Source organism: Molothrus ater, chromosome 12, assembly GCF_012460135.2.
Source record: "Molothrus ater isolate BHLD 08-10-18 breed brown headed cowbird chromosome 12, BPBGC_Mater_1.1, whole genome shotgun sequence".
Lineage (NCBI taxonomy): Eukaryota > Metazoa > Chordata > Aves > Passeriformes > Icteridae > Molothrus > Molothrus ater.
Window position 1 is genome coordinate 5,059,925 of NC_050489.2, and position 25,761 is coordinate 5,085,685.

The window sequence follows — 25,761 nt, forward strand, 5'->3', positions numbered from 1 at the left end:
TCTTGTTGTTGGTCTTCTTGAAGAGGACAGGACAGTATTATTTTTGGATTGTCACCTCTTCAAGGAATATTTTTGATTTTGAGAATATATCTGAGCCACTCTATTTTTATTTTCTTTTTGTGACTGCTTCCCTTTTTTTTGCATGGGATTCCTCTCTAATTGGAGAGCAGTAAAAGCATGGTGGAATGGGTTGGGGGGAGAATAATTTTTACAAATAAAGTGTAGTTGGAGAGGTTAGATTTGATTTATACTTTTTATATAGGAGTTCCTTAATTGTCAAATAAAAGTCTGCTGTAATTCCTCCATGATAAACCTGATGGAGTAGACAAGTGTCTCCATGTGCCAAAATAAACAGGCTTATTAGGACCAGTGCAGATGATATGTGAATTTGGAATTCTGCAGAGGAACAAGCTATTTTACTGCTTCCTTCCTTCCATTCCTCCAGGATTTGCACCCATCAGTGGCATGTGCAGCAAATACCGCAGCTGCACCATTAATGAAGACACAGGCCTTGGACTGGCTTTTACAATTGCTCATGAATCTGGACACAAGTAAGTTTCTTCTTCGCTAAACAAATATGTAAGTGAATGGAAACATAGCCTATTTAATATAAATCAGTTAAATATACATCATTTGGATTGGCACATTCTAAATATAAATCATTTGGAAGCCCAAGGAGTGATAGTGAACAGGGTCCCATCCAGCTGGTGGCTGGTCACCCGTGGTGTTCTGCTGGGCTCAGAACAAGCCAGTCCTCTTTAATACCTTTGAGATTCCCACACTGCTCCCATATTCTGGTAGACAAATCCATTCTGGTATCCCTTTGGTTGCTCCAAAAAGAGAGGGGGTGCTGCAGGTTACTGCAGCTTCACTGGAGAGGTGATCTCTCTGAGTCTCTTGGAGATCTCCTTTTCCCAGAAAATCCAGTGTTTCATAAAACACTTTCAACCTGTCCTTTGTTCTCTCTACCTGTTTAATGAGTGATTTGGGTAGAACCCACCTTTGAAATGGTTTCTGCCTTTCTGTATTTATGTCCATTGAATTTCCATTTGTTCTCTACTGTAGAAAGACTGTAATTTTCTTAGAATATGGTGTCTCTCATACAAAACCAGTAATAATCTTTTGTGGAGCTTCAGCTATTCTTCAGATTGTTGAATTAAATCTAAACAAGGTGATCAGGTTTTGTTCTGCTGGTTTTTTCCCCAATAATTTTGAATTACCTTTCCACAACTTTGTGCATGGTTTTGATTTCCAGTTTAGCACAGTTCAAGCTGGAGTCTGTCTCCCCACTGGCAGTAGAGAAGCAGAGTTTCTCTGTGTGGGACAAACCTAACATCAAGGCTTAGTTAAAAGGTCTTTATTTTACAGCAACATAAATACACAGAAAACGTTTGGAAAGCAGTGGTGCTGCATTCTGCTGATTGGTCAAGGCATGAAGCCTTCCCATTCTGCCTGACTGCTTCAGGACTATTCAGTTTTCATTGCACTGATATGCTCTGCAGTGCACACTATGACCTAATGTCTACACGAGTGACCCTTTCACAGGTTTCTGTACATCTGAAGGGAAGCAAGGAATTAAAGAGTAATCCAGCTGCCACTGAGGCCTGTGGGAATTGTGCCAAAGCATTCAAAGAACCAGATATGTAATGTGAATATTGTGTGATCCTCCTGTCAAGCTAATGCAGTTTCACTGACCTCAGTACATTTTTAATGCCCTTCAATCAGCATTAGGAGAGAATCAGGGCCATAGCTTATTTTTCAAGAATTATCCCATTTAGTCTCTTGATGTTCTCTTCCCTTTTTATTTCTTCTTATTTGCTTTGAGAGAGTCAAATTGGAATTTTTTTTTTCCTTTTTCACCACTGCCTTTGATTCACATATTATTCCACCTTTTCTTGGTATACTTTTATGCTCCTAATAAAATGCTTCTTATCTCTTGGGAAAAGCCTGTGCCAGACACAAAATGTCTTTATGATCATTTGTCATGTTCATGGTCCTGAGACTACCTGAAATGTCATGTAAGACAACAGAAGCTGGTTTCTGTGATACAGAGATTCTTGGAAGGAAAAAAACTGTGACAGCTCTGGGGGTGCTGAGGTCCACTGTGAATGTATTAACCAAAGGTTTTACAGGGGGGAATATCACACACTCTGTGATCCACTGAAAGCTTCAGTGGTTAGACATTTTACTGTTTTGTTAGACATTTTAATGATTTTCTAAAGTTTGTGTTTTTACCTGAAACCTTAACAGCTCCTCTGGGTGTTCAGAGCCCATTGTGTCAGTGGGATATAAACTGGGGATTCTCTGGCTGCAGTGCAGGAGAACACAGTATTTTATGAAGGGTTCTTAAACACTGTCTCAATTGGTACTTTTTTTGTCCATTTATAGGAAGAGCCATATATTTTAGGAAGTTTGGAGCCTCAGCTGGTGGCAACACATGCAGTAACTCTGATGAGCCTGTAATGATTTATAGCAGGGGAGGCTTGAGTCCAGTAAATGAGATATTCCCTGCACATGCACAGATTACATTTATAAAGTTGCCAGTGTTCTACAATATTGAAGTAACAGATGATGAAATTTCTATCCCAAACACATTGAAATTCACAGATGTCCCATATAGTCAGTAAAATCAGAACAGGGAAAGGAAAACCTCTAAAAATTAGCTTTATTACATCAATAAAATCTCTATAATTTGTAATTATAATGTGATTTTTTTATTATTGCTTATTATTTTTTATATCATCCTAACCTCTCCTAGTGAAAGCAGGGCCTCCTGATGCTCAGACTGAGCAAAACACCCTATAAGAGGCAGTTTTCCCAGTAAGAGGCACTGTTCCCATTAAACAGTTCCAGTCTAGACAAAATGACACTGTATAACAAAGGTGAGGAAACCAATGTGATTTGCCTGAGATAATATAGCAAGTTAGTGGCTAAAATTAGAAAAAATAATAATATTTTTGTATTCTATTCATTCACACCCATTTCCTTTGCTACAGATGGAGCTCTGTAGCTCTGCCCTCTGCTCAGGAAGGCAGTTATGGTGTGTAAAGCACATTCCTGTGGTTGGTGTTTCCCTGGATTGTGATCTCCACAACATTCATGTCAGCAGGCATTGTCCCTGCAGAGACAGGCTCACACTGCTGTGCAGGTTTTAAGCTGACAGATCCCTAGCAAAGGACAAGTGTGGCTGAACACAAGATCTGTGGTGTCCATCCACCCCACCATGGAACTGTTCTGCTTTGGGAAATGGGTAAACTGGGAAACCTTGGGCACAGGCTGCAGCTCCTCTGTGCAGTGTCCTGTCACTGGCTCCCTGTGCAGCACCACTGTGGCTCTTCCTTGGAGCCTGACCATCCTTTCCCATCAGTGTGTGATGACAAAAATTGCTGCTAATTGGAATTTATTCCAATGCTAATTTTTATGGTGCATAAGTTTTCATCTCTTTGGAATGAACAGGATGAACTCCACCTTCCCTGTGGAGTTCAAGCATAGAGCTGTTACCCAGAAAGTGTTTCTTTTCCCCCGTATTTTTTCTTGCTTCTGTTTAATCTAGACTTTCTCTCTCCCACTTGGTTCTCTTTCCAGCTTTGGGATGATTCACGATGGAGAAGGAAATGCTTGTAGAAAAGCTGAGGGAAATATTATGTCTCCCACACTCACTGGAAACAATGGAGTGTTTTCTTGGTCTGTGTGCAGCAGGCAGTATCTCAACAAATTTCTCAGGTAGGTCAGATGTAAATCTGGGCCAGTGCCCGGGAATGCAGCTTTAGTAACTGGGCTTGAATTCTTGAACAGCATAAAAATTACTGAAGTGTGAATTCTCCTGCTTTAAAATGTGCTCAGACCCTTGCAGTGTGTGGGCCCACAGGCTTGGGCTGCTGCACCAGTGAGGTGGTGTGGCCTGGAAGGGCTTTTTTGTCCTGCCTTGTCTCAAAAGCAGGAGTTTCACCCTCCAGGAATACCCTGCAATAATGACTGGCATGTCATTCTTTCCCAGGCATTCCTGTCAGCAGCTGGGTTTATTAGAGAATGAGTAGGAAGCGTACACGAAGGAAGGCAGACACAGTGGTACCAAAGTCATTACAAAATGTGAATTAACATCAGTGGCCTTTCTCACTGGACTTTCTCTCCTGATCTAGCTCATGTCACGAGTAAAGGCCATTTTACATTTTTCACATCCTGTTTCTGGGAGAAACAAAAAAGGAGAAAGGGAAGGTTGTCAGGTTTTTTCCCAGTGTGTTGTCATTACTCAGTGATGCCTTTAGAAGAACTGTTCTTCAATCACTGTTTAATTCACAATTATATTAATCTTTCCCTTATTTTTTTTTTTGGTCATTCATGGGTAGATTATATAGAAATATTAAAAAATGTGTAGGAGGTATTTAGAGCAAGAGCAACACAGGCATTTTAGACATTAATTCCTTAGAGTGAGAAGCAGGCACCTCGGTAGTTATGTGGATCTGGTCCTTGAATTCCCAGTCAATATCTTTGACTTGCAGCCAGAAAAGGTAATGGAGTTCTGGGGCTTTTTTCATGCTGCAGTGATGGAATATATTTTAGTATAGAAGCAAATTGCAAGCTTAAAAGCCCTCCATCCTGCCATATGGTCCCAGAGACTGACACTTGGGAGGCAAATCCAGCATGGAGTGACCTTCTGTACACAGGGGCTGCCAGGCAGAGAGGAAGGGGACAAGGTGGAGCTGGGAGCTGTGCTCTGCACAGCCCAAAGCTCACGCCCTGCTACAGCCCCCTGGCAGCTGCACACAGGGCAAATGCTGCAATGGGACACTGTGCCTGCTGCTTCTGCTGGCTCCTCATTCGGGGAATCCACTGATGGGAAAGAGGCAGAGGAGGGCAGCTTGCTCTTGGTTATCCAGGAATACAGGGAGACAAGGAATTTGGCATCATTCTTTCTTGTTGTCACAACAGTCCCAAAGCCTGGAAATTCCTGCTTCCTTAAAACTTTGCAGATCAGGCTACCAACAAGATGTCAAGAACTTTTGGCTCCTGCACTTAGATATTCTTGTTTCAGAGCATACCTCTAAAACTAGTTAAAGGTACTGTATACCATATTATGTATTTGTGCTGGTCTGTAGCAAATTAAAATATTTTGATGTCAAGATCATAGTCATGATTAATTTACCTTCTCATTATAGTACAGCTCAAGCTGCCTGCCTGATTGATGAACCTAAGCAAACAGGACAGTATAAATACCCTGACAAACTGCCAGGGCAGATCTATGATGCTGATACCCAGTGCAAATGGCAATTTGGAATGAAAGCAAAACTATGCAACCTCAGCTTTGTAAAGGTACCTATCCATGCACTTTTGGGAAGTTACAATGGCATGAGAGAACGGCAGTGCACTGAAAAAGTACAAGTACAGGGCTCTTCTGAGGCCTGGGCTATTTCTCTGCCTTATCTGTCTTGGCAATTTGCTTTGAAGGTACTGGCCTCTTTTGAGGAATATCCCAGCCCCAGGGGAGTTTCAGAAGGAAATGTGTTCCTTCCAGGAGTCATAAGGGGGGCACTTGAATCCACATGAGCCATGAACCCTTGCCTGCTGTGCTAAGGGAAATTAGCAGGCAGTTGAGTTTTGATCAAAGCTTGTGTGGGGTAAGAAGGACTCAGTTTCTTGTGTTTTACTTTTATGACAGCAAAAAGTCTGGGAGAGATCTATGGGGTTATTTTAGAGCAATGAAATGTAACTTATACTCTTGACTTCATGATGAATGATTAATTTAGATTAACCTATTGTTTTAATGACTGTTACATTCCTTACTGGTCTCTTCAGAGAGGGCATTTTTTAAAATAAGCTGGAGTGCTCATTCTGAAAAAAAGGTATGGTAATTTCTTTTACTCCTGTTATTATCCTGGAGTATTTTGATTTATTACATACTAACTACATTATTCAAGGGGTGGCAGCTGTGTTTCTTCCACAGCTAATAGACAAGGAAGAGGGAGTGAACAGCACTGTGCACAGACTGCCTTTCCAGATATCTTCTGTGGTTTAGAAAAATCTTGTCTCTTCACAGTGTTATAGTCCCTGCAGACACGATGAAATTTTAGCCATGAACTTTTTAACACTGTTTGTATTCTATTATAATCTCACACTCAATATAATTTTAAGAAATATATAGTGAAATAGTGCATAAACAAGAAGGCAATATATAGGGTACATCTGTGCTAGGAAACTTTAACCCAGGCTTTTCCAAATTCAGAAAAGTTTATTTATATGTCTTTTAAGGTAGCAAAAGCATGTTTCATTGGTTACTCTTTTAAAATACCAGGAAATAATGGAAATTATGAGCACTGCAGTGAGTACTGTTTCCTTTTCAGGATATCTGCAAATCCCTTTGGTGTCACAAAGTGGGTCACAGGTGTGAGACAAAGTTCATGCCCGCAGCTGAAGGAACAGCTTGTGGTATAAGTATGGTAAGTTGTTTTATAAATAAAATATTGTCATCCTAACTTGAGTTTAGACTGTGTTTGGTCAAATACAAGGTCCCATCAAAACCAGCTTTAGCCAGATCCCTCCAGATTTGCCATCCTAGACTTTGAGATTGCTTTGTAAATGATTCCACTGTGATGCATACTCAGGATGTGGCCTCCCAGTGGCACCTGGCTGATGGCAGGGCCTGGTGCCTCTCCCAAGGAGCTGTGGGATCAGATATTTTCTGGCAAATATAAATCAGTAAGAAAATGCATGAATAATAACAGGAGTTAGATTAATGTTTCCAATTCCACTCTGATATGAGCATACCTTAAGCCATACTGTTTGCTGTACAGACTAAGACCATATTTTCATCAGAGATCACCACTAAAAGAGCTTATTTGTTAGAGTCAAACCACCTAATTTAAACTTCCACTCATCTTATTTGTTTGTATTTACTCTCATTTTTTTGCATTTATTTGAGTTGAACCTTCTAATTTATGCTCATCTATAGTTATAGATATTTATCTATATATCTATAGATATAGATAAAGCTAAATATTTTCTTTACCTGAAAAATTTCTTCCAGCAGAACATTGTTTTGATTTTGAAGTTACTGACAAATATTCTATTTTGCTTTTTCTCTTTGTGCAATATTTCCAAATTGAATCATGAAAGGGAGACATGTTAGCAGAATTCTGGGAGGCTGTGTGTAAATTACACGGGAAGTGTTGAGGCTCTGCAGCTCAGGATCATAAAGTAACATGGATTTTTGGGGGAAGAGTAAGGCCAAAAAGCACTCTTCAAGAGAACAGTTTTGAAAATTTGCTACCCCAGGGATTTTCAACTCAAAACTTGGACAAATATTAGAACATTAGTTATGTGTGCCACTGTATGGATCAATGTCCCACTGCAGAGTCCTTGTCCTGCTGCGTGCCGTTCTTTGAGTTCAGTGGTGACTGCATTCGAATCAAGCACAGGAGCTTTTAAATGTTGGGTGTTTTTTTTCCTTTTGTGCATGTCCCAGGTGGTGCTGACTGTGTTTTGTGTGCCTGTCTTGCAGTGGTGCCGCAGAGGACAGTGTGTGCAGTACGGGGAGCACGGGCCCAAGCCTGTCCATGGCCAGTGGTCTGCCTGGTCCCAGTGGTCCGAGTGCACTCGCACCTGCGGAGGGGGGGTCACCTATCAGGAAAGACACTGCAATAATCCAAAGTAAGACACAGATATGGAAAGGTAGTGTTTGTGCTCCATTCATGTTCCTAGGGCAGAAAACAAGCAGGGTCCATTTCTGCAGGGAAATGTTTGTAAGGCTTTCGCCCGTGTCCTGTACGAGCAGCCCATGGGTGGAAGACACTTCTGTGCCCTGACACCAGAAAGCAGAGCCTGGCTGCAGACTGCTGCAGTTCCTCAACATCTCCAGCCCAACTTGCTTCATTTATTTTGGGATGCTACAGTTTATCAAATACCTGCAGAAGTAAGGAAGCACTGTACAGACATTTTTACATTTTACACTTTTAAATTTTACATTTAAGGAAGCACCATACAGACATTTTTTACCCCTAACAGCCTACAAGCAGGAGAAAAAGATCTTAAAAGCTATTAAGACTTCTACTGAGATCATATTATCCAGGATGATAAGGACAGATGTCTTTGCATGTCTGTCTTTGCATGTTCTTTGTATTCTTTTATATTTCATGAGTCAAATGAAAGTTGCTGAACCCTGGAATTGTGTGCTAACTCACGACACATTTTTTTATTTGCCTCTAATTAATATCTTATCTCTGTAAATACTATTCATTATAATAAGCATTTCAAAGTAGATTAAAAGAGTTAGCTGACCAGCATCTTTCCCAAGTACTCAACTCACTGCAGCTTACAAGAAAAGAAGGATTTCCCTGTTTTATTTCATACACAAATTCAGCAGGCATAGACACATGTATTCCTCATTGCACACAGTAAAAGCAGCATTTAAACTGCAGTAATAAAAAACAGAGAAAATATGACACAGTTTATATGAGGCTGTAAAGAAGCCTCTCATCTACTGTACAGTGCTGCAGTATAATATCCATGCTTCATATACTATGTTATAGGAGAATGTGAGTTAGTTAAAATAGTCTTTATTACCCTCAGTCCAGCCAATTTTTGCAGATCCGTAGCAGAGTGTTTTGTCAACCTTTTTTGCTGTTTCTCAGTTCATTTTCATAAATAAAATTACTTGGATATTTTCCTTTGTTAAGCAGTTTAGCACAAGAATGCAGGGTCTCAGAGGCCATATGTGTATATTTTGGTTTTCCTGCTTTGGTCCCTGCTTTTCTTGCTGAATGGGTATGGCTGCACATTGTTCTCTGCATTTATGCATAAGCTCCTCCTTGCTCTCCTTGTGTGACAGGAGAATGTCCAGTAGTGGAAATGGTTCAGTTTGGTGCATAGTGTGATTGATAAAGATTTCTGGGACCTTCAAGCAGAATCTCTTCAACATGAAGCTGTCATCTGCTGTAGCATTTAGAACTTTCCTTCAGAGTGAACTGTCTGTTCTAATGAAGTAAGAATTGATGTCACCAAGTCATACTTGGTACCAGAGCTGGATCATGTTTTCACTAGATTTAATTCCATTGTCTTAGGGGTAGTCCAGTCAGGGCAAAGAGAAAATAATTCTCTCCCAGAGTTACACTGATGGAATGACAGGAGTATAAATAAGCCACACAACAGTGCACAAATGTCCAGGTAGCTGTATTTGACATCACAGCATTCTGTATGAATGTGGAATCAAAAGAAAAATAATATCATCGATTTTCAAGGCCACACAGAATGATTTAAGGACTAGTCCCTGTTCATTGTTAACCTCTAAAAATTCAGAATAATGATTCCTTTCTTTCTGAATTTCTGAGACGTATTTCAGATGTTTATATATTTTGATACATATATGTATGTTATTTTATATGTTATATATTTATGTCACCTTCCTAATCCAGATATGTGTAGGAGCTGATGTTTGTCTTGTTCCAAAGCTTGATAGATGATTTTGGATAGCAAAATTTTGAAAATGACAAAGAACAACATTTCTGAAAATTAGGTTAGAACAAGGGTGTGGATCTGTGAAGAACTGACTGGACTCTAAAATGAAATCACAATGATTGACACCTTATGAACATTGAGGAAAATATCTGTTTCTGGTGATTTAAAGGTGACCCATTACCAGAAATTTAAGGGCAAGTGAGGAATACAGCATGAGGCTGCTGTGTGTGAAAATCTTGTTACCTGTGTGAGTTTGTGAAATCCTCCTCTTGCAAATAATATCCAAACAATTCAATTCCCATCCTCCTGCCAATTTGCAGGCAGCCCTTGTGACCACACCCAAGCAGCTCTGGGTATGGCTTTGGAATTCCCACTGGAGCTGTGCACAAATTCTCACTGTAAAACACCCATGGGGATCACCTGCAGTCCACAGAGCTGGGCAGATTTGCTAAAATCATTATGTTCTTGTATATTGTCACAGTGTAATTTCATGGATCTGGTTTTCATACACCACAGCACTTTACAGTTGAGGTACTTTTCCAAGATAGAAATTGATTGCATAATTTAATAGTTTGGCTGGGAAAGAACCCGAAGAGTGCCCGAGAGATTTAAATTAGTACCTGAATCATATCTGTGGGACTGCATCCTACACCTCACAATAGTGCGTTGTTCAGAGAGCAGAATGGAGTTGTAGGCGTGTGTGCAGTCAAAAGACTGAACCAAAACTGCTTGAACACACTTTTTAAAACCTTTTGTATATAACATCTGTAACGGTGATTACAGAAAATGTGAGATGCAAACTAATGCAAACTAATGATGCCATTTAAAATACTTCTAAAAAACAAATACTGTGAAAGGCATTGTAGACCTTTCAGATTCATGCAGAATAATAAAGCTTTGTAATACTATCATAATATTGGCACAAGATGAGCAGAAGGGTTCTTACATGAAATTAAATTATTACAAAAAGTGAAAATTAGGAGTCTGGAATTTCAGAGTCTTAATTCATTTGGTATTGTATGAAATACTTTCCTTGATCACATGAATTTCAGGATTTCTCACTCTGTGTTGTGTTGCAGTTAATGCCGTGGTTTAGGAACTCTACCCTTAAAAGGTTACTCTAGAATTAATTTAAGCTACTCTTGTAGCATTTTAGTATTTGAGTCTTATATGGAGTGGAGCACTTACCATTTTGCACTCAGACTCCTTTTCCAAATCTGTATTTGGAGACTTTTTCTTGTTGGCCTTTCTCACCAAATTTCTCCCTTTTCCAACTATCCTTAGCCAGACCTCGTGCAGGTCACCCTGTTTATGTCAGTTCTGGAGGGGGTCACAGATGGGTGAAAGCTTTAGGCCGTATCTGTACTGGGGGAACTGTACCACTACAGAAATACTGGAATGTTCTTTGTGCTGGGTATTCCACTGTAAGCGTGGATACACCAACAGCTTCCAGTCCCAAAACCTACTGGTGTTGCAAACACCCTGAAAAAAAGCATGATTTTCTCAGTGTGGATAATAGTATTTCCACAGGAATATGTATTTGTAGATCTCCATCTCTTTTCCTGTGAATTACTTAACTCCTACTGACATCTTGTTGGTAAAAATGAAGGTGGAGAAGTTTCCATCACTCTCAAGCCAACAGTTTCAGTAATGGGAATGTACTGTAATATTAAAATGCTGTAATGGAGCTGGGAAACAGAATGCCTCTTTCAGAGCTTTCTTAGTTTGGAGGAATTTTGTCCCATCCTTAAATGCAAGAGTGCGGCTGGAAATCACGATCTAGCCATAAATAATTCTATTATATTGCTTATTTGGTGGCGTTTACTTGGAAGGAGGTTGCTTCTTTTCCTTACACTAAAGCAGATTTGTTCTCTGGGGTTGAAGGAGGTCAAAAATCCTCCATGTGCTGAAGCTGTAAAGAAAGTCTGTAGGGAATTGAGTCAGCACCCAACAGTTTGGCTGCCCTAACTCAAAGCTCTCACCAATTGCACAAAGTCAACACAAGCACTCCCTGATTTCACTGATGTTCCATATCCTCCCTGCCCTTCACAGGCTGGATTGCCACCAACTAGGACAGAAAATTTGACTTTAAGACCTTCACCATCATATCCAGTATCAGTGTAGCTGGCAGGTGACCTCAGGAAAAGTCAGTGGAAGTTGTTGTGGTTTTTTCCACAGCACTGGTGTTTTAACACAGTTTTAAACACTGTAACAGGTGGGTTTCCATCTCTTTCTCTGAAAGACTGTTTTGCAGCCCAGAATTCTGGAAAAGGCTGATATTGTGTAAGTAAAACATAAAAAAGGCAAGTCCCAGCTTGATTAGAGGGTTAGACATATGAGAGTTAAAGCTGATACCACAGCAAACAGAAGCACCTGGATTTTCTCCTCCATGTTGCACAGAGCTGTCTCCCTGCTACTCCAGGCATGAGCAAGTCAGGAGTTGCATGGGATCCTTGGATGTGGGGAATAAATTACAGCATAGTGTTTAGGGATCTCAACAAACAATATGTTTCAATTGCACATTCCATACTCTCAGAATTTTTAATTTTTCCTTTTAGTTTATATATTACTGTTATTCAGTATGTTTTATATTAGTCTTGAGTTTTTTCCTTACTGTGTGTATAATATGGGCAAAGCTCTCCACTCAAAGCTTATATCTTGTCCTTCAAGTATATAAGTTCCCAAATTTTTAAAATAGTCATTATATAAATAAGTGCAAGCATAGCATTGGTACATTTCTTTTCACTTGATGCCAGACATGTATAATACAACAAAGGGTTCTTAGAATTTGTTATTTTGAAGACTTGGCTCAGTGCTTGCAGATGTGTATCTGAGCATTGTGAAACTGCCCAAATGACATCAGTGAATTGCTAAGTTCAAAAGAGCAACTCTTGCATTTTACATTGTTGAACAATATCTGTGCACAGAGCAAATGGTTTAAAAAATAATATTCTCATAATTTGAGGTATGAGCAAAGGAATAGAATAGGCTCTTTCCATTCTGGACAAGATGAAGGGAAATGCCCAGGTGAGGTTTGCTGAAGTGGATGTGACATGTTTAAAATTACCTCAGAATTCCGGCACTTTCCTAAAGCAGGACAACTATGCACAGTCCTTGTTTCCTCTGACTATTTAAAAGCACATTTTTTCAAAATGATTTACAAAATAAATGAAAAAGCAAATGTAATCATTCATTCTCTTTTTGTTTGATCAGTGTTATGTTATCCTTTATTAACTCTAATTGTGATAGGTAATTCTTTGCACATGTTCATTCCTTGGTTACAGCAGAGTAAAAATAGCTGTATAAGAAGGTTGAACCCGGCCAGTACCAAATAGCCCTATAAATTTAAATTAGTGCAAACATGACTCACCTCTAGATGGTTGCATCTTTGCTGAGTCTGCAGTGATCCAAGTAGATAATTCATGTCAACTGCTTTGCTTGGTTTTAGGAACCATGAAAATTAATGGCCCATATAAGAAATACTGATCTCCCAGGGCAGAATGTCCTCTCCTGTTCCCTGTATTCTCACACACGTGTAACATGCCAATCACACAAAAGGGAGGCTTTGCAGAATCACCTTTTTCTCTTTCCCCTGCAGGCCGCAGTACGGCGGGAAGTTCTGCCAGGGCTCCGGCCGCGTGTACCAGCTTTGCAATAAGCAGCCTTGCCCAGCAGGCAGCCTGGACTTCCGAGCCCTGCAGTGTGCAGAGTACAACAGCAAACCCTTCCGGGGCTGGTTCTACAAGTGGAAGCCCTACACCAAAGTGGAAGGTGAGAGTGGCCCTGCTCTCAGGGACAGGGAGCTCCGAGCGCCCATTCCCTCCTGTGCTCTGGGTGAGCATCACCCCCTGTGAGCAGACCCAGGCTCCTGGGGCTGGCTCAGATGTGTTTGCTGTCTGGCAGAGCTGGAGCCAGGCTGCTGTGGGATCCTGCCTGCAGGGACATGCAGGATTGATTTGGGCTGGGAATTGGAGTCCTTGTCCTCACCGTGACTCCCTGGCTGCTGCTGCCCCTCTCTCTCTCATTTTATATTCCATATTGCTTAGTCTGAAACCCAAGCAAAACAATTTCCATGGAACTTCCAGCATGGGAAATGTAAGCTTCCACAATAACACTACCAGAATCTTCCTTCTTTTGGAATGTTCTCAGATTTCAAAATGTAGCAGTAAATCAACCTTTTGACTTTTCTGCTGGTATGGTCCCATGAGAAGGGGAAATGCAAACAATGTACCGCCATACATTTTTTAAAGTCATTTTTTACTAAGAGATCTTTATCAAGTTCAGGTCTCAATAACTATTTCTGTTATTTTGCACAAGCAAGTTTATTTTTACTTTATGCATCTTAATTTTGCAAATATTTTGAATCAGTATTCACTTTTATCAGCTAAAACAAATATTTTCTCCAGTTTGAAAGCACTACTTGAATAAAAGTGTCTGAATTTTCTCACATCATAGCGGCTTTGTTCAGCACATGAAACAAATTTGCTTTTGATGATAATGTATATAATTAAATGTATACATGCACAATCATTCCTAGCATGATTATATTTTCTTCAAAAGTTTTTGTGGTCATTTTCACGGGTATTTAAAATATCCTAACAGGCCAGTGAACAGAGGAAAGACGTTTCACAGCATGTAGCAGCGGATGTTGTATAATAAGGGGCAAAAAATACATCTTGTTTAATAGAAATTAAGGTGGCCTACATTGGTTTTAAAGGGAGAAGTAAAAAAGTTTAGTGTTTAGTAAAAAAGTCCTAAAATTAGGGACAAGGGGCGTAATTGTCAAAAGCAAGACGTCCCCAAGTGATTCTGAAGTTAACAATGCCCATCGTTCCTCTCAGCTGCTTTGTAAAAGCTCCTCCAAGATCTGCATTTATCGCCCTGGAAACATGATCTGGTTTTCAAAATTGCCACAGATTCTTTGCCTCTGTAGAAGGGAATACTGGAAATCCAGCTACTGATTTAAAAATAAAAGGATTTTCTTTTGAATCCAATTTCATGTTCTTAAAAACTGTTTTATTTGTTGCACTTCAATTTGTATTAAAGCTCTGCTTTTCAGCAGTTGTGATAATATTTATAATTTCATGACTGGTTTTGCATCAGTCCTTTATAAGCATAACACACTACCCATGTGTGAGGACAAATTTGACAATGGTTGCGATTTGTTGGAGGAAAAATACTTTTGTTAGGGGGAAGTCTGGCTGCAGTTCTAGCTTTCAGCTGAATTGGTCATTTGTGCCATGTTATCTCTCTCCCAAATTTTAAATAAACTTCAGATAAAATTATTGCAGTCTCCCATTTATCTTAATAAAAATGAAATTTGATCCTGTGAGGCAGTGGAACTGAAAGCAGGGTGCAGCAGCAGGGCTAAGGCAATGCTTTTACATTGAGTTTGAATTCTTTATTCTTTGTGTGGACAAGTAAACTCACATGTGCTTTTAAAAAAGCATAATATAAAGTACTTTATTTAGCTATATTTCTATTTAGCTACATTCTGGTGTCCTAAGTTGTCATCATGCACAGTTCATCCTTGTAGCTTATCTTCTAGAATACAGGAAGAAACAACAGCCAAGATGCTTTTTATCTCTTTAACAGTGCAGGTGTGCTAATGCTTCCTTGTGTTTGTTTGTTTGTTTTCTCCCCAGAGCAAGACAGATGTAAATTGTATTGCACAGCTGAAGACTTTGACTTTTTCTTTGCAATGTCCAGCAAAGTGAAGGATGGAACTCTGTGTTCTCCAAATAACTATGATGTTTGTATTGATGGAATATGTGAAGTAAGATAAAATTAAGTTTCTTACAATCCTAATGTCTATCTTTTTTTTATTAGTGGGCAATTGACCCCTTTAGGGAAAATGCAGCTGTTTCTTCAAATTCCCTTTTGTCTGAGTCCTTCACTTGTGCCTTTTGGTTGCAGCAAGTAGGGTGTGATCATGGACTTGGTTCCAAAGCTGTGTTGGATGCTTGTGGAGTTTGTAAAGGAGATAATTCAACTTGCAAGTTCTTTAAAGGCCAATACTTGACCCAGCACAAAGCTAATGGTAAGGAAAACTGTTCCCCATGACCATCAACTCAGTGCTCTGCTGTGTCCCCATGCAATATATACGACTCCCTACTCATTCAGGCAGTGGCTGAGGGTCCAGATGTGAGCAGAAAATCACAGGGAGAGTGAGAGGAGAGTTCACATTTCTCCTGTTTCTTGGTAACAAGAAGGCTCTGAGCATAAGTCTTGGTCAGTTAAACAATTCTCTTGTTTCTTAAGCCACATTTTCCCTTTACACATGTGAATTTCCTCTGAAAAGAGATTTTAGGATTCAGGCAAGTGAAAAAATAGCTGTCAGCAGCTCTGACTGGGATGGGACTGTGGAACATATACAAAGTAATACATAGCATAATGCCAAACATGACAGTATTTCCATGTCCATTATCAAATTAAGTAGTCTGGAAGCTGTTTCAGTGGAAGCTCCAGGCACTGGGAGGTGGACTTTTCCTTAGTTGACTGTCACAGGCTTCTTGGGAAATAATCTCACCACTCTGCAGTTTTTCAGGCATAAAACTCAGATAAGATTTCAGTATGCACAGGGGTATTTTGAGCATCTCTTTGCTGTTGGTCACAAGACATGTCCTTACTGCAGTAATATAGGCCAGGAAATTGTCCAGGATGTAGTAATGGAGCCCTGGCTGGCAGCAGGGAGATCCTCTGGTATCCAGGGCTTTGTGAAGACTCTGCATCCCAGTGCACCTCACCTCACCTCACAGCCCTTGTGCTTGGCAGTAGTACGTTCAACTACTGCAGGGAATGATAGCAAAAGCTACAGTGGGGCCACCATTAGTGTGCTCTGAATTTTTCTGAGGTGAACTTGCTTTTTCTTGCCTTTAATCACAAGGAAAAATTTCAGGAATTGAAATACCTCAGAGTTCCTCTGGTTACAGGCTGCATGGGGCGGGGCGAGGGGGGGGATGTTAAAATCAGAACTGCTTTTTCCTGGTGAAAATGGTTGGTGGGTCGGAAGAGCTGTGCATCTTCTGAAGTGTGCTGATTTTGAAAGGGGCTCGGGGAGATGAGCCGGCTCAGTGTGTGCCAGCTGCCAACTCGTTGCTGCCTGCTCTCCTCACAGACTATTACACGGTGGTGACGGTGCCGGCGGGCGCGCGCAGCATCCAGCTGCAGGAGCTGCACGTCTCCCCCAGCTACCTGGCCGTGCGCAGCCTGGCCAGCAGGTACTACCTGACAGGAGACTGGACCATCGACTGGCCAGGGAAGTTCCCTTTTGCCGGGACAGTTTTTGATTACCAACGCTCCTTCAACCAGCCCGAGAGTCTCTTCGCGGCAGGACCCACTAATGAGACGCTGGTCTTTGAAGTAAGCCTGGCTTCTGTTTGTTCTTGCCCTGATGTCCATTACAGAGTTGGTGACGACAGCTTCAGCTCTGCACTGGGGCTCTCAGAGAGATTAGAGAATAGTGTTGAGTCATGATAGCATTCAGACTTAATTGAGTGGTCAATCATGCTGGATTGAAAGGCCTTTCACTGCTTTACCGAGGTCTGAGGTTTACTAAACTGTCACAAATTCAGTGAAAAGGAAGGTGCATAAAACACCCTATAGCATAATTCCTGAGTTGCACGGTGGTGATGGAGATTATGAATGCCTCCCATACATGGCCTGCATTAAAATCCAATAATGTAAAAATTAAAGGTACCATTATGTCAATGCTCAATGGTTACAGGTTCAAATAATGCTTCTGAAACTGCAGGTGAGTGGAGCCATTTTCACATCGACCTTGGAATGCAGTCAAAATACCACATACAGGTTCCTGCAGAATGAATTTCTGTAGGTTCAGTTATTCTATTATATCTGTTTAACTCACAAGCAAATTTGTGTCACCTGCTTTGTTTGCTAGATGTCCTGTGTTGAAACTATTGTAAGCAGAAAGGAAACTTGGTACTTACATGGTTAGTTCAAGTCTTAAAATTTTAAAATTGGCCTTTGCTACTGCTGTTCTGAGAAAAACCTCTTTGTGCATTAGGTTGCTTAGTTAGATTTTCTTCTAAATGCATCAGAATATATGAGGGGCCATTTCTGGCTGAATCATCCAGGGCTTTGCTTCCTGTTAGCTCCATTAGTTTGCCCTTTTCAACTCTAGCAGCTTTTTGTCTCTGTAACTCAGCTGTTGGATCTGTTTTGGTGAATCCTTCCTTCCCTGTGAGAAGGAAGGATCCCTCCCCAGCAGGGATTCAGTTCCTTCCCACACCTTCCAGCAGCACTCTGGAACATGCATGCCCCTGGGGAGCGTGGCACTGGGTGCTGTGCCCCCTGGCCATGGCAGCATCCTGCTGTCCTTGCCCCCATCCCATATCCCAGGCTGTGCTGTGCCCCCTGGCCATGGCAGCATCCTGCTGTCCTTGTCCCCATCCCATGTCCCAGGCTCTGGGATCTGCTCCCTCGCCCAGCTTGGGCCTGTTAAACCAAGAAAGAGCAAGCACAGACTGGGACATGAAGTATATCCCTCAAGGGTTTTTAAAGCTTTCACAAGTGTCCAGAGGAGTGTGTGTTTCGAATAGTGAAGAGCTTTGCTGCTCTTCCTGCTGGCTGAGTAATGGACTGAAATGTGTCCTTGGAACTACTGAAGGCCCTGGAGCATGGGCATGTTAGACCTCTGTAGAGGGAACACAAGTTTTAGAACAGGCAGTTTGACATGGGCTAAGGGTTTGTCTCTCCACAAATTGCCATCACAATTCACAATGGCTTTTGCAACATTTTTCTTCATTGAAGAATTTTCATTTTGGGTGTGTGTGTTCATAGGGATCTTCCTTTAGTCCAACCAGTTTGGTCTCCAAAGCTCCAGACATGCTTCCCTCCCTGCAAACCATCTGCCTTACACCAAAACCACCACACTTACAAATACTATGAAATGTTAAGCTGAACTCCCAGGAATCTTATTTGTCATAACCCAAAGTAGATTTGAGCTCTATTATTATTATTAGAGAGCTGAAGTATGAATAATAAATCGCCTGCAGGAAGACTTGGCTGCATATCAGGCACATACTTTGCAGAATAAAGATTAAAGAAAAGAAATTAATGCCAAATAACACTTCTATTTTCATCCTTTCAAATTATGCTAAACAGTTTTATTAAGATGTAACATTTAACTGGAGGCTGTTGCTCCTTTCAGAGCTTATTTAACTTCCCTTGCATTTTTATTGAAATACCTACACCACTGACATTGGTAGCTGGGGATTCTAATGACTAAAAATGTTATGTGTTCCCCAATTACACACATCTATGAACTGGATTTAAAATGTTTTTTTCCCCATTTAATAATTTAGGAAAATTCAGCAAGCTCAATTTTGGAAAAAAAAAAAAAAAAGAAGCAGAATTTTCTGTTCAGAGATCCGCATTATTTATAACTTACCAGTAACTCTAAGAAGCAAAAATGACAGAAAACTGAAGAAATATGTTTTGAGAAACAAGATTGCTGAATGTCTGCTTGCAGCCATAATAGTGAAACAAATCCTGCTTCAGCTCTAAATACCAGAAACTGATAGTAGGCTGAAAAAAGGGAATGTTTAAGCATACTACAGTTTAGCTTTGTTTTCATTTTTATCTCACCTATAATTTTCAAAGAAGCACACAAAACTGTCCTGCTGCAATTTTTTATTCAACTAAATTAGCTTTATGTAAGATAAGGTTTTCCAGGGTTTGGACTTCAACTTCTTCCTGTAATCTTTAGATTTTAATTTTTTTTTTTAATTAGGCTGTATTCAAATGATATTTAATACTTTTTTCCTAGATTAGGGCTGTTGTTTTTCTTCCAAAATAATTCAGTGTGAGCCCTAGTTAAATGGTGCACTGCAGGTATTGAGGACATGGATAAATTGTATGTATAACACAGGAGCTTTTATTATTCAGGTGGGCTGAAAATAAAAGGAAGGTTTTGCAGCTGTATTTATTGCCATCCATCTATGACTGAATTCCAGATTAACACAGCTCGTGCCCATTTCATTCTGCAGTTAAAATTTTGGTAGAGATTTGTGTGGTGGCTGAAATGGTCCAGGTTTTTGCCTTTGTTTCTGCATGCAAAGCAGGCTGCAGGTATCCAGGAAGCTCAGGCTGTGCACGTCCTCTGAGCAACATTCCCAGGAGAGGATGGGACCAGACAGGTCTGGCAAGTCTGTGCTCAAGGCAATCACTTCCTTTGAAATGCAGTCATTCTCCAAAATATTTTCTGGAAAGAGACAACTGAAGCATGTCTTGAGAGAGCAGAAGGAGATGCAAATAAGAAAAAAAAGAATCTTAAAATTTCCCATTGCCTTGCACACCACAAGTTCAGCCTTGCAGTTCTATGAGATGTGGTGTATTTATATTTTATTGTACACTGTGTTCCTATGCATCTGCTTTTCTGTCAGGCTTTTCTATAGTTCAGCTGAGCACGTTTCATTTCATCAGACATTGCTGTCCTCAACACTATTCAAAAATGGGTGAGAGACCACAAAAAGATATAGATTGCTCTTCTTATTTACCCTAGAATTTCACCAAACCCTCCCCTCCATATCTATACTTCTATATAATATAGATATGTAATTATGGGAATGAATCATACTAAAAAAGACAAAGAATAGTGACTCTGTAATTTAACTGGGTTGTGGGAGAAAAAGTACAAACTGTAGTGGCCAGATATTTTCTGAAGAGGAGAACATTGTAAGATGAATGTGGAATTAATATGCATGACTAGTATTTCCTGAGCACAACTGCTGGGAGGGTGAATGCATGATGAGGCTTTATGATTCATCAGGATCCCTTCTGGATTGTTCAGGAATTGATTTCACAGAGAGAGGGAAAGGAAAACCCAGTAAACTGATGTCCTTCAGAATTTGTGTATCAGTGTCCTTCTGAAGTTAACATAACTGATATTTTTTGTGGTTATGGGTTTTCAAAAGCCAGTAAAAGCTGAAACAAAAGATATTCATAGATTTAGAAGACAGTCACTGAAATGGCCCAATTTAGATTGCATGAAATACTGGTCAGTGGTCAGAGGGGTAGAAATATGGTAGATGCTAATCTAGAAATTGATACCAGCTTTTTAAAATATAGTTTTCGTAGCATATTTGTCTCATCTTAAGCAGAAACCTTTTTAATTTTTTTTTAATGTAGCTGAATACTTCAGCTCATTTATCTCTTATTTAGACCTAGGTAATCCAAGGTCAGTTCTTCCTGTTTAAAGACCTTTTCAAGGTTGTTATGTTAACGGAAAGATATTTAACTTGAGGAGAAACAGTCAGTATATTTATCATTAATTATCTAGCTTTGCAAACAAGGGCTGCCAGTGGGCACCACCAGCCGCTGAAAATCCTTTGGAGAAGGAGAGTTCCCACAGGGCTCTGTCACCTGTGGGGCTCACTGGGGACACTCATTTGGTGAAATATTCAGCCACCCTCCACAACTCACTCAAATGCTGAGAAAGATTCTGAAAGGGCACAAGAGAACAAAACTTTTTGTGGGCATGAAAAAGGCTGCATGGCCAGGGATTGAGGAACTAATTTAAAAACATGAGAGTTTTGTAATTTTTGTGTCCCATTCTGTCAATAAGCAGATGAAGGAAGAATTGACTGGTTTGAGAAGTAAAACACAATTGGAGAAAGCAAAGCTTTCCAGGATGAGAATCCTCCGTGAAGTTTACCTCAAAGTTGGTGAAACATTAAATCAAGAAATTGTGACATCTTTGTGAAATAAAGAGAGTTTATTTTAACATCAATAAGTAACAGATGGAAAGGATGCTTTGTAAAGAGGCAGACATCCACAGGAAGAGAAGGTGAATGGAGCTTCAAGGCAGGAATACATCTAATTAAATCCAGTAAATCACTTCCTCTTTATCAATAGGGGAAAACAGGAGAAGGGAGGCCAGGTGGAATGGCTTTGCTGATGATGTAGCTGCCACTGGGAGAAAGCCAAGTTGCAGTTATAAAGGATTACATTTATTATTAGCTACTAGATGATAAATTTGTACTGATTTCCCCTGAAGAGAAAGTAGGCTAAAGGGACCTAAGATGTACTTATAAGATACAGATGTTGACTCAATACAATGGATAAAAGGGTTCTCCTGTAGTGAGGAGAGATTAGCTGGACAGCATCCCTGAAGGTTGTACATTTAGCATGTGAACAGTGAAAAAATGGAGCATAATAACAATGGAAGATAAATTTGAAACAGCTGAAGTAGAAATGAGATCATATAGGACCCTTTCAAGGATACTTCTTTTCTTTTTTTTCCTTTTTTTTTTCCTTTTAATGACCTTAGTGGACTTGAAAAACAGTAGTTTGTCATAAGCTTTTAGTTAGGACTGTGTTTAAAGTTATTTTAGAAGTACTGAAGAGATAAAACCCCTTTTGTTTTAAGGTTTGGCTTAAGTACCCAGTGGTTAATTCTTCCTTTACTGCTTTCCAAACAGGTGTTGTCTCACTTTCCTTTGAAGCCGTGGTTCTGCCACTGTCAAGGATCCCATCCAATAACTGCCCATTGAGGACAGCAGACTAGTTTTAATACTTGTTTTAAACATTTTTCCACTAGAACCATGCTGCATGCTTAAATATACCAGAATAAATTCATATAAATCCATGGAATTAACCCTGATTGAACAGAGAAATCAGAATGCGGCTTAGGATATTGGATGTTACAATATTTATTAAACACCATGTAGATCCCCAGTGGATGAGAGCTGCAGGTGGCAAGCAGAGCACAGCCAGGCACATGTCCTCACAGAGACTTCTCTGTCTGCCCTCCCTGCAGGCTGGTACATCCCCCTAAAGACATTATCCAAGGCCTCCAAAGCATGGGGATGAGCCAGGAAGTGTAGATAATGTTTGCAATGTAGGTGCAGCTTGAGGATGCAGATCAAAGACATTCTGGATGCTGGGATTCAGAGTTTGGGCTCTTGCCCATTTTGTGAACTGGGCACATGCAGATGAAAATAGTTCTTTTTACCTGGATTATTTTCCTCTGTGCTCAGCTTCTCTCTGTAAGTGATTTGTAAATGTCTGTTAGTCCTCCATAGAGATAAGAGAGATTTTTTTCCAGCATGCTACAAGCCAGGCATTAATATTCCTTCCTATACATGGAACAAAACATCATGGAAGGAATAGGAACTTTGCTTGTATCAATTAATCTCTCTTAATTCAGTGTGCTAAAAGTAACTTCATATGCACATCTTACAATAAAAAACTACTGGAAAACGCCAAGTCAATCATAGCAAAGCAATGTTAGTAGACTCTTTAAAAATCTGACCTGCAAAATAGAATATTATATTGGAAACTTAGGATGGCCATGAGAAAAAAAAAATCTCAAACAAAGGAGCAGATGCACAGCTAATGTAGAGAATTTATTCAAAATTAGCAGCAAAAGGAAAAGGTTCTTTTCTCAGGAGAGTTCAATTTATCCATTGTTTTAACATTTTGTGCCGTAAGCTAAAGGCACAGCTCCTTTCCTTCGGAATAGATCCAGCAGATTCCAGCCACAGAGCTGTGGTTTTCCAGCTCAAGAAGCTGTAAATTTTATAACTCTGCGCCCTGCGGTCAGAGCTGCTGAGTGCTGTGTCTGAAGTCAGGTGGTTGGTGTGTTAAAGGTAGACATTAAACAGTTCTGTTGAGGAACTGGAAATGTTTAAGGAGGTTGTTTGCCAGCTGTAAATTTGGGAGCAAATGCCAGTTGGCTGAAAAGATGCTGGAATGAGTCCAGTTAAGTAGACTAGCGCTGGAGGTCTTTCCAAATTTGTAGGTCTGATAACTTGGCTGAATATGCAGACTTCAGTTATTGGGTTGTTAAGAAGGGGCTTTATAATGAATGTTTGAAAATACGATAGAAAACTTTTTATATGCTCGTTACTTTGGCAAAATTGCAACTTTGCAATAGTATTGCATTCCTGATGAAAACTCAGTCAGACATTATACACCATGTACTATTGTTCAGCTGAGCACCAGGAACTTCAAAGCATATGTTTTTTGTGCCCTGCAATATTTTTGTCTCCAATACTGCTTCATAGTTTGATTTTGCCCTTTTTCTGCATGGCTTGGATGATACAGGAGGAGAGACAGTGATGCTGCTCCTGCTTGGTAAACATTCCCTCTTGTTGCCTGCTGGGTGGGAAGGGGCTCTGGCTTCGGCTTCTGGCCAGGAAATGGAGAGGAAGTTCCCTTCTCCTGCCTCCTGTTAGAATTGTGGCAACTTCCCAGCGTGCAAGGAGGGGCTGTGGCCCAAGGTTTTAAAATGTGTATGGCCCAGCTTGCCTGGTGTGAAGGATTTGCGCCCCAGGCACCCACCCAGCTGTGAGCTCCTTGCACCGTTGCCTGCTCTCTGAAAGGAAGGATTCTCATGGGGCTTGCTCCCACTTGTCCCAGACCATCCCCTTCACTCTGCTAAAGCACCAGCAGAGTATTGCTCTAACAGGAGTAAAACTGCCACTCTTACCTTCTCATCCTCCCCCTTTCCTGCTCTGAACTGTGTTCAGAATGCATTCCATCTGTTCCTTGCCTCCAGTGTCACAAAGAGCACTTTCAGAAGACAAATGTTCAGTCTAATACTTCAAGATATTTTTATTAGAAAAGTTTTAAACTTTGCTGCTTTTTGGCCACTGGCACAGCACAGTTTTATGACAGTTGTCAGAGTCAAATGAGATGAGGACTAACCCTTACACAAGGTTTTGTGGTATAGACAAAACCTCCTCCTCCTTTGACAAAATTTATTAAAAGGCCAGACAGAATTTCAGCCTCTGCTCTTGAAGGAACACAGAGCACCCACTGAAATGGGAGAAAGTGTTTCTGGCTGCCTAAGATGCCGAGATCTGTGCTAATACCTTAGACTTGGAGGATGAGTAAATGTAAATTAAAATATTTTGAGGTCTGGCCTGTAAGAAGAAGCAAGGAAGGCATTGTTTTAAGTGAAAAATAGTGTTAGAGGGCTCAGTTCTTACTGCAGTTAACACACTGCATTTTTTCTGAAGCACATGTTCTGAAGCTTTATGCTTCAGATATTTGTCTCAATTTGTCCTTGAGAGGAGTGAGCACATTGTTGCAACCTGTTTTATCTGTAACACCAGTGGACTTGGATTTCAATATTCAAACTCTAGAGCAGCTGTTTTAACAGCTGGACTTTTTGCTGTCAGCAGTCTGGTAGATTTGTGAAAATAAAAACATTACTTTGGCAAAATTGCAGCTCTGCAATAGTATTGTGCTCCTGATGAAAACTCGGTCAAACATTATGCATCCTATAGTATTTTTCAGAAGAGATGTGCCCCTTCATCTGAAGGGGCTGCTAAATCTTATCACATTTACATCAGATAAAGATGAATAAGCAAGGGAAAAAGAAAAGTCCCCAAAAAAGTGACACTGGGAATGGTTTGAATAGAGTAGAGCAGCTGGGGTGCAGAAGCACACCCTGAGGAAGGAGCCTGGAGTGAAATACAGAGCTTTGTGAGCTGCTCCTTCGTGAGCCCCATGCGCTGGACACTGTGGAGGTGTCCTGGGGTGGCAGAAAGAGATCCTGAGGTCTGGGGTGCATCTGTGCAGGGCAGAGAGGAGTTGCACAGCAGTCTCAGTTCTCATGTTTCCTAATTCCAGAGTATTCCATTTTAATCCTGTTCTTGTAAAATAGCTGTGATATATATTTGCATTTATAACTCATCCCTAAAGCAGATCTGGTAATCCTATTTCTACCAAGAATTTTCATTCAAAAGAGAGGTCAGTGATCACTCTTATATCTATTTCTTCCATAACCTCACTGTTATTTTAAGGTGCTCATGAATTAAGCTTGGATGGCTGAAAAATTCACATGAAATACTGGATTTATCTGTGCTTGAAGGAATTTCTAATATGAATCCTCCCAGGAGAAGGCACATACTCTTCAATTCACTTGGAAGTGTTTGCCTTTTGCAGCCCTAATTGCTGTTTTCTCAGTTTGGATCATTATTGAGGTTTCTTGACTGAAATAAAATCTTTGGCTACTAAGAATAGAAATTATAGCATTCATTTTTTCTTTCTTCTAGAAAAGTAAACACTGTGCAGTCCAGATCCTTCATGTGTTCAACATTATTGAGCTGCAGGTCATGTAAATTTGGTCTGAATTTTCACTGTCATGGGCAATTTCTGTGTTCCAATAGGTACATTTGCAGAACACTTTAAAACTCTTGGCTACATTTCCAAATGTTATTAGATTTCTCAGTCTTAACATAAATGCAAGTTTGTTGCTATTTTATGAAACCAGTCTCTACAGAGATGAGTTGTACTTGTATGGATTGCTTAAGTTCTCAGGTCAGGTATTATGTAAACTTC

The 25,761-nt window shown here is 40.3% G+C and overlaps 1 protein-coding gene across 1 annotated transcript in view; it reads left to right on the plus strand.

Moving 5' to 3' along the window:
- ADAMTS18 (ADAM metallopeptidase with thrombospondin type 1 motif 18) overlaps positions 1-25,761 on the plus strand; it is a 75,445-nt gene that overhangs the window by 33,892 nt on the left and 15,792 nt on the right. The window contains exons 8-16 of the mRNA XM_036390294.2: positions 446-551; positions 3,586-3,723; positions 5,157-5,310; positions 6,339-6,434; positions 7,496-7,644; positions 13,046-13,218; positions 15,093-15,223; positions 15,364-15,487; positions 16,565-16,809. Of these exons, the coding sequence (XP_036246187.1) occupies positions 446-551; positions 3,586-3,723; positions 5,157-5,310; positions 6,339-6,434; positions 7,496-7,644; positions 13,046-13,218; positions 15,093-15,223; positions 15,364-15,487; positions 16,565-16,809 (1,316 nt within the window). The remainder of the gene's footprint in view (positions 1-445; positions 552-3,585; positions 3,724-5,156; positions 5,311-6,338; positions 6,435-7,495; positions 7,645-13,045; positions 13,219-15,092; positions 15,224-15,363; positions 15,488-16,564; positions 16,810-25,761) is intronic.